At 46.5% G+C, this 8,754-nt stretch overlaps 1 protein-coding gene across 5 annotated transcripts; it reads left to right on the top strand.

Moving 5' to 3' along the window:
* The first annotated feature begins 1,078 nt into the window (after positions 1 to 1,078).
* TAC1 (tachykinin precursor 1) lies at positions 1,079 to 8,022 on the top strand. Of its 5 annotated transcripts, none has more exons than XM_056484011.1 (6): positions 1,079 to 1,181; positions 1,894 to 2,031; positions 2,142 to 2,238; positions 2,848 to 2,871; positions 4,519 to 4,572; positions 6,773 to 8,022. In XM_056484011.1, the coding sequence occupies exons 2-6, from the start codon at positions 1,909 to 1,911 to the stop codon at positions 6,820 to 6,822; spliced, it is 348 nt and encodes a 115-aa protein (XP_056339986.1). In that variant the 5' UTR covers positions 1,079 to 1,181; positions 1,894 to 1,908; the 3' UTR covers positions 6,823 to 8,022. The 5 variants fall into 5 exon arrangements, with proteins under 5 accessions (XP_056339986.1, XP_056339987.1, XP_056339984.1 ...); XM_056484009.1 differs by having other exon boundaries at positions 1,146 to 1,216; positions 6,773 to 7,997; XM_056484008.1 differs by having other exon boundaries at positions 1,146 to 1,276; positions 6,773 to 7,997.
* The last annotated feature ends 732 nt before the right edge of the window (positions 8,023 to 8,754 follow it).

Here is an 8,754-nt window from a genome sequence, read left to right as displayed (position 1 = left end):
ACTGCAACCTTAATGGTAGCATCCGGGAGCAAGCAGAGGGGAGGTATCAAGGAGCTCCTGAGCATCCTGTTCTTTATCAAAGAAACATTGTTAATTCCCGCTTAACTCTCTCCAGACTCCCTGTTTTAGGCTTATAACACGGGGGCTGAGGGACTGCCAAGGTTAACTGAGAAGCCTCATGCACAGTTGACCTTGGAGAAGTAAGATGGGGTAACCGTGAAAGCGATAACAACCTAAACAATTACCTGAGCCGAATGCCAACAGCAGCGCAAAGCTGTCACAGGGGAAGGACGCCGGCAGGGATGTGCTGCTGGAGAGACTGGCTCAGTTCGCCTGTTACAGCAGCCAGCCCAGCGGTGCCAGCTGCTGCCCGGCGGCGGCAGCCCCTCTGCAGGCACACACACACACACACACACACACACACACACACACACACACACACAAACAAACACACACACACACAAACACACACACACCAGACCCGGGGTGCCCGGCGCCCCAAGCCGGCACCCACCCGGTCAAGGTGCTTCGTGCACCCCTCACTTTTAGCCCCAGGGGCTGCCTGAGCAGCGGCACGGAGGAGACAGACCCGGGGGAAGGAAGGAGCTGGCCCGGGCACGGGGGCTGCCCCTCTGAAGGGCTGCCGGGGCTGCCGGGGCTCCCTTCCCGTTCCCTGCTGCTCTCCCTCCCGGCAGTGCCGCTCGCAGCGGAGAGCAGCTCCCCGTGCCCTAGGGGAGCAGGGAGGGATGGCAGAGGAGAAAAGCGGCATCTGCACCTTACATCCGCACCCGCATCCTGCATCCACATCCACATCCACACCCTCTCCCACCGCCGGGACGCGCCTTGGCCGCGGACGGGTCGGGACGGCCCCGAGGGCGCGGAGCTGCGGCGGGGGGAGCGGCGGGGCACCGGGGGGAGCGAGGGGAGCGGGGGGAGCCGCCCGGCCGGCCCGCACCGCCTGGCCCCGGGCACAGCCCAGAGGCGCCGCCGGAGCGGGGGGCGGGCGCTGCTCGCCGGGGCGGGCGCTGTCACGGGGCTGGGACGATAAAACCGGGGGTAATTGCACTTAGGCAAATGAGGCTGCCTCGGCCCTCCCCGTCTCCAGGTATATAAAGTGGGGAGCGCTCCCGCGGCCGGCCAATGCGCTCGGAGAGCAGCGCCAGCCCTCCCCGCTGCAGACGGTGCGTGCGCTGCGAGCCCGGCCGGCCGCGCCCGGGTGCGAGGGGTCCGCCTGTCCCGCGGCTGGGAGGGTGCTCGTGTGCGCTTTTTTGTCCCGGTCTGTACGTGTGTGCCTCTCTGGGAGGGTGCTTGTGCGTCCGCAAGTGCGTGCCTCTGGATGTGCCAGCATGTTTTTGTGCCTGTCCTTACGTGTCTGTCTGGATGTGCAAAGGGATGGGTGTGCACCTCTGGACACATGTGCCTCTGTGTTTGTGTGTGTGGACAGCTACATCCTTACGTGGTTCTGAGCTTTTAAGGTGTGTAGCTCTTTGTATGAGTTTGTAAGGGCATACATGTGTACCTGGATGTGATGTATCTGGCTGCGTGTGCATATTTGGGAAGGTGTGAATCCCAGATGTGCATGGACGTGTGCGGGTGCGTTTATGTTCTCACCGTTTGTGCGTGTGTGAGTGCACACCGCTGGCTGTGTGTGAGTGCGGGCAGCACACGGAGCTCGGGTGCGGGGTGTGTGTCTGTCCGGAGGGGTGTGCGGGGTGTGTGTCTGTCCGGAGGGGTGTGCGGCAGTCGGGGCGGTGCCGGTGTAACTCGCTGTACGTGCGGGGCCGTGTGTGCGGGGCCGTGCCGGGATGTCCGCAGCCGTGCCGGGGTGTGCGGGGCTGTGCCGGTGTGTTCAGCCCGTCCCGGCTGCCAGGGCTCCAACCTCTGCCCCCGCAGGACGTCGAGGCGGCGATGAGGCTCCCGCTGGCTTTGGCCGTGCTCCTGCTGGCCTCGTCGCAGGCGTTGGGCGAGGAGATGGGAACCACCGACGACCTCAGCTACTGGTCCGACTGGTCGGACGGTGACCAGGCCAAGGTGAGCCCCGCGGATGGGGAGCGGGGCTGGGGGCCGGGGCTCCGTGCGGGCGCTGCCCGGGCGGACCGAACCGGGGTCCGCACTGAGCGCCGCTCGCTGTCGCCCCGCAGGAGGAGCTGCCGCTGCCCCTGGAGCATTTCCTGCAGAGGATGGCCCGCAGACCCCGGCCCCAGCAGTTCTTCGGCCTCATGGGCAAGCGGGATGCCGGTGAGCGGGGCGGGGGCTGGCTGCTGCTCACGCCGCTCCGCTCGCCTCTTCTCCCAGAGCCTGCCCGAACCTCGCACGGTTATCGCTCCGGATTTATGTTACATCTGCCTCACAGGCTGCCGTGAGCGTACTCGGGGTTTAGGCTTTTTTGTTTGGTTGTTTCTTTTAAGTTTTGTATGAGATAAACTCAGTGATTGGAAAAGAGAGGGCTTTAAAATATTACGTGTGTACCTGTTACAGCACGTAAATCCCAGTAAGGGATAGCATGACAATTCACAGGTCAGCATACATGCCACTGAATCACCAGTGTGGAAATTGGTTCAGTATACAATTATTGTCAACTTTTCTACATGTTTACTGAACCAAAAATTGATCTAAGAAATTGGAGCTAAACTAATTTAAATTGTGTGGGTTAAGCTGAAACAAGTTTTTTAATCTCTTCAAAGAGAAACGCAGTTGTAAACTATCACCTTAATTTCCTTAAGTGGAGTATGTGTAGGTTAGTTTTTGTATTTGGTTTTTCAAAGCACTGCAGTAGCATCATATGTATATGCCAACCCTTTTCTAACAACTCTTTTTCTCTTTTTTTCTCTTTCCTTTCCCAATCAGGATATGGCCAGATCTCTCACAAAAGTAAGTTTAAAAAATACAAATATTTTAAGTAATCATTAGAAGACATTCAAATAGAGAATAGTGTATTTGACAGAATTATTTAGAAGGTGACTGATTTCAGCTAGGAACTGGCAGCACCAGTGGTGGATAAATGATCTGTTAAAGAATTGAAACCTCCCTTCAGTGCCACCGTGAGCCTGTATCTCATCCGAGCTGCTGCGAGCTTTGAGGTTTCAATCCATATTAATGTGCGGATGTTGCAGCTCTCTCTTATTTCCCAAGGGGGGATTTTGTAAGCCTTTCTCGTTGGCAAGGCAGGCTTACTGCCAGACTCTGAGAGGAGCAATTAAGATGGCAAAATCTGGAAAATTAGAATAATGAATTCCCAAGTCCCCAAGAATGCTTTCATGGGAGTGCCCATGTCCTCACATGCGAGACACTGTATTTCTGCTCTCAGCATTGTCTGAGAATCAGACTCCTGCTCACAGAAAGGGCTGATTGATGATTTGCTGCCTTATGAAGAGCCGTATCTTGCCCCATTAATAAGAGTGCTTTGCTCTGCTTCTGTTTAACACAAGCAATGGTATCAGCACTGGGGTGTTACCTTGCTCTGCACAGTGGTAGTTTTATTTTCTGAAATTCTCTCGTGGTGTTTAAAGAGAACCTGGAAGATTTTTATTAATTATACAAGATGTTATATATCACAGGATCTGTGAAACTTCCTCTGTCCACAGAGGCCAGCAACTCTCCCAGTGTTCTATTATCCACAAGGTGCTTTCTCTAGGGTTATGTATTGGAAGACCAAATAAAGAGTCTGATATAAAGCTCATGCCAAATTACCTGCTGACTAAAGTAAAAAATTATGGTTCTCTGAAACTACTTCAGCTTGAATTAATACATGTGAGGTCTGAGTGTCTTGCTTTGTCTATGAATTCACCAAGCAAAATTCTTTCCAAAAGAGAGACTTCTATGTTTGTCTCAAAAGCCAGGTTAAATAAAGAAGAACAATTCATTTTAATTCCTTATCTGAAACTATAGCTACTACTATAACCTGATATGTACTGTAGTCCTAAACTTGGAGTAATTTGTTTTCTACACTTCCAGTGTCTTGAGAATTACTAATGGGACAGGAAGGTAATACCTGAACTTATAAATATTCCAAAAATAGAGCCAGACTGTCTAGCTAGGATGTGTCCAGACATAGAGTCCCCTTGGTTCCCCTTTCAGTAAGGGCTCCACCTGACCTGTGAGGGAGGATTTTCTGCCATGTTACAGAAATAAAACAACAACAGGTAGAAGAGATGCATCACACAGATGCAGGCTATACCAAGACACTGCCTTCTTGTGCCTTTGCTCAGATCAGTAGGAATTGTACTGGGAGAGAAAAAAGATTTGTACTGTTAGTGGCTATTGTTTTCCATTATACTCAAAAAAACCCCAAAACCAAATGTCTAAGCTAATGAGAAGATGTCCACTAAGTGGCCTGTGCCTTGGTCTATCCTGTTTATTCTGATTAGTCAGACTGCTGTTCCTTCCCTGGTGTCTGTGAACAACTGGTCTGTGATATAAACTGTTTCAGACCCTGTCTTCTTTCCTTGCAAGAACCTGTTATTTTAAAAGCCTGCCTAGTTAAAATGTATTAAAACACCCCTAAATATATTTTTTCAGGGCATAAAACAGACTCCTTTGTTGGACTTATGGGCAAAAGATCTTTAAATTCTGGTATGTATTTGACTAAATCTGATACTTGGTGATATACAGCCTCTTCATTCCGTTGCATCTTTGTTCTCTCACAGCGGATGGAAGAAGCAGTTTTCATGTAGTGTAGATCCAGAGTTCTCTGAAAAAGTATCAGGATTTTCTTTGTTACCCAAGATTTTTCACTTCACTTCAATGCTTGAAATGACCAGGCTGGAAAGCTGCAGGCAAGCTCAGGTAGAATTCCCCAGAGCACTTTCATTACTGCCCTGTCCTTGCATGCTCTGCTAGTCCCCAAAGTGCTAACAAAAAAAAAATAGAAAGCCTAAATTTTACTGAAATATCAAGAAAAATTTGGAAGCTGAAAATGCAAGGGTTCCTTGACTTGTGGTCTAAATCCAAATTTATTCATCAGGTAAAGGGATATCTTACCTGGAGATCCTTATTCCTAATACTGGGAGTAGAAGGTGAAAAAATTACCATTTAATACCACCACCATTAACACCACCTCATTCTGCAGATCAGGCTGTTATACATTCACAGTCTCTTTCAGCTTTTGACTTCACCAAAACCATTTTAAACTCTGGAAGGATACTGTGAATTTATTTTCCCCATATCATCCATACAGGGCAGAATGCTCCTCTCCCCTTACATGCAGAACCCCTGTGGAAAACTGGGAGACTTCCCATAGCTCTACTTTCCTTCCCTGGGCTATAGGGCTGTACTGAGGAAATCCCTCACTGTGAACCATAAAGCATCAGTTGATTCTCCAGGAAAATAATTTAAAAAAAATAAAAAATGAAACATGCATTTCATGTCTCTGAAATTGTTCTCACTGTTTTGTTAAATGGATGATAAAAGTTAAATTACTAGCTGACACCTTCATATTATGTGGATACATGCTGTGATCTACATTCTGCAATTATGGTTGTCAGTAACTTTTATTTTCAATTAAACCCCCTTCAAGACTGGTAATATTGCTCTCTGCATTATTTTGCAAATTGCTACGTATCATGAATAATTTTGTACAATTTTCTGCAGTGGCAATAGCTACTAAATGCATAATACCTGTAAATATATCTGCTATCACAAAAGTAAATAGCCCGTAAGTAATAAATTGGGTTTGGTTTCCACTGGGATTACATTTACATTAATGTGAGAATGTAAAATACAGAAAATGTTTTAAGAAAATGCAAAGATTTTATTGTCCTAATTTCAAAATTGCTGGTATAGTCAGGATACTCTTATGTGGTATTTCTAACAAAAGGAAATAATTATGTTTTACTCTGTTGGGCAATGTAACACCTGTCTGACAGGTAAAACTAGAATTCACAGCTTTTCTGCTTGATCCCTTGAGGGGGAAATGGTAAGAAGTTTTTTTCTGCTCCACTAGAGGAGAAGATAACTCTTAAGGACTGTGTAATCAAATCAAGATCAGGAATAGTAAGTGTTAGCACTACCCTAGCTTCTCCCTTTTGGAAGATATTTAACTGGGCAGGACCATTACCCTGTGCTGTGGTTTTCTTCTGCAAAAAGCCCTTGAGCTCCCTGGCCATGGGCAACAGTCCATGGTGTCCCTCTGGGTGTGAGAATGTTGCTGATTTACAGCCCCAGGTGACAAACAGGGTAAGGGGATGCTGATGGCTCCGTCCCTAGTTTGGGGACAGCCTTGCTCTAGAAGGGCTCTCTGAATTTCCCTCTCATTTTCAATAAGCAAGTAAGAGAAATCTACCACTACTAAATATAAAATATAGTTAGTTAGGACTGTTTTAGCCTGCAGCTTGTCAGCATGGCAGTCTGAGCACATCTGAGGAGCTTGGCTCCTGCTGCAGCCTACAGTAAAATCATCCCTGTGTGCAGGGCTTGAGGACAGGGAGAGTTCCAAAGATCTGGCAAGAGCTGACTGCACAGGAATGAAGGTGGATGTGTCTGTGGAGAAACCCTCTTCCACAAATTGACCTGAAAGCTTAGATCCCATCAGTTAGATGAATTGCTGGGAGGTGAAGGGGCTCTGAGTTCATGGTGCTTCAAGCAGCTCAGCAGACGAGAGGTGGCAAACACTGCTCAGACCTCGGAAAGGAGAGCAGTGCAGTCTGAGAGGGAAAACCAAATCAAAGCTGCTCAGGGGTGGTGCCAGCTGGCTGCAGGTCTCTGACACTTCTTGTGTTTGCTGGTGTTCATGCAAGGCTATGCCTTGTGCTTCAATCTGCTTCATTTTTTGCAGGGTCCTCTGAAGGGAGCGTAGCACAGAATTACGAACGGAGGCGTAAATGAAATATTCCCGTGCATTATTTATTAAACTTCATTTGTCCTAATGGCCAATGCAGTGTAATATAAAATAACCACTGTATGAAAGAATTATTTATTTAATAACTGAAGAGGTTTTGTTTTTTTTGAGTTGTACATTCAATAAAATTATTATTTTTCATATTGTGGCAGCGACACGTGTTGTGTAGGTGTGTTGTGGTTCTGAAAGGACCAGCAACCCTGGTGATGTCTCACAACAAAGCACATTATTTGATATGACCTGTAAAGTTATGTTTACTAAGCAGGCAAGTGTTCTTTTGTTCATTGAAAGCGAGTCTATCAGCTTCACAGCTAGTGCAGAACAGAACTGATGTTCAGTCTAGTGCCTCAATTTGTTTTCATGGTTTATAATGTACTGTAATTTCTGTATCAAAAATATATTTGTATCATTGCAGCATGTTTTATGTTCTGTGATTATGTATCAATATATTTTAAAAAGGGGGATGGATAATGTTTGAATGGGAATCCAAGGTCTTCATTTCATAGTCTGGAATTTTATGATAGTAACATTTTAAATAAAAACTACTCTGGGGCTTTTGCAACATACTTCCTTTGGTGATAACAATGGAGTTATTTCTCTTGTTGGTCTGGAATGAGATTTGGATCCAAGCAACAGTGGTCTGAGACTGGAAAGAAATGTAAAATTATTTTCTTTTTTTTCAGGGGGGCTGTGAGCCCCCTTATGTGTGTTTGGTGAATGTTTGAGGGATTTTTTTAGTGGAGAGAGTTCCTGGGACTGCTCCAGGTCACACAAGGTGCCATCCCTTCTAAACCTGATGGAAATCATGGAAAGAGCATGATGTATTCCCCAGCTCCAAGGGGAATAATTTGCTGTGGAATTAATCCAATATTGTAGGTTTATTATTTGAAAGCCAAGCTCTTAATAAATTCTATCCCTCAGATTCACAATAAAAGCACCTATGGGCATGAACCCATGCAATATAAAAGAAAAAAAAAGAGACTGTAATTATCTTTTTGATTAAAATATCTGATTACTATATATCCAGGATGGTGCTGAAATGCTACATCCATCTTACCTGATGCCAAGACATCTGGAGTTCTATCTTCTTTCCCCCTGTTATGAGCTATACCTCTCTGATGCTGTGATGCAAACTTTCACAGCAGATGAATCACCAATAAAAACATGAGTGTATACAAACTAAATTTAAAAATAAATAATACAAAGGGATTCACTGCTCATTGTTTTCCATTTTGGAAATTAATTCCTACAGCTCAATTTTCAAGGTTGTCTGAAGTACCATCACAACTACCCCCATTAGGAGCATGGAGGTACTGGTCCTCACTCCTGCTGGGTCAGAAGCCTGCCCATACTTAAAATAGATCCCACATTCAGCTAGGCAGAAGCCAGATCTAGCAAGGTGGAGGGCTACACGGTGGGAAAACTGAGGTGACTTGTGAGACACAGTGGTTGTACTGGCATCTTACAGCTCTTTGTCTTTTTAGGGCTAATTTTCAGACTAATAAACTTCTGTATGAACTCCCACTGAGCTCAGTGAGGAGGAAAAAATGACTGCTGGGGTAGCAGCACAGCAAAAGGACTGTGGAAATCATGTTGAATAATGCTCAGTGAAGGGTAGAAAGAAAGAAAAACTTTAAAATGTTCTTACCCTTGCTTGGATGACCCCAGTGCTCACAGAGCTCACAGTCCATGTGTGCTGAATTGTGAGACAGAGAGAGGAAAGAAAAAGCCCAAATTCACTTCCTGCAGCCTGCACATCTCAAAATCCTCCCTGCAGAAGAAACCATTGCAAAGACCACAAGGGCTCCAAGTGTTTGGAAGACAGCACAGGTACTAAATAACAGCATCCAGTAAACAGATAGGACTGAATTTTCCAGAAAAAACACAGAATGGTTTGGGTTGGAAGGGATCTTTAGAAG

Source organism: Oenanthe melanoleuca, chromosome 2 (assembly GCF_029582105.1).
Source record: "Oenanthe melanoleuca isolate GR-GAL-2019-014 chromosome 2, OMel1.0, whole genome shotgun sequence".
NCBI classification, from domain to species: domain Eukaryota; kingdom Metazoa; phylum Chordata; class Aves; order Passeriformes; family Muscicapidae; genus Oenanthe; species Oenanthe melanoleuca.
Note: the sequence above shows the minus strand (reverse complement) of the source record. Positions and strands in the feature narration are given on the sequence as shown.

Coding starts and splice junctions, on each gene's coding strand:
- TAC1 (XM_056484011.1), top strand. CDS start 1,909: ATGAGGCTCCCGCTGGCTTTGGCCGTGCTCCTGCTGGCCTCGTCGCAG. Junction 2,872..4,518: donor TGGCCAGATCTCTCACAAAA/GTAAGTTTAAAA, acceptor ATATTTTTTCAG/GGCATAAAACAGACTCCTTT. Junction 4,573..6,772: donor CAAAAGATCTTTAAATTCTG/GTATGTATTTGA, acceptor CATTTTTTGCAG/GGTCCTCTGAAGGGAGCGTA.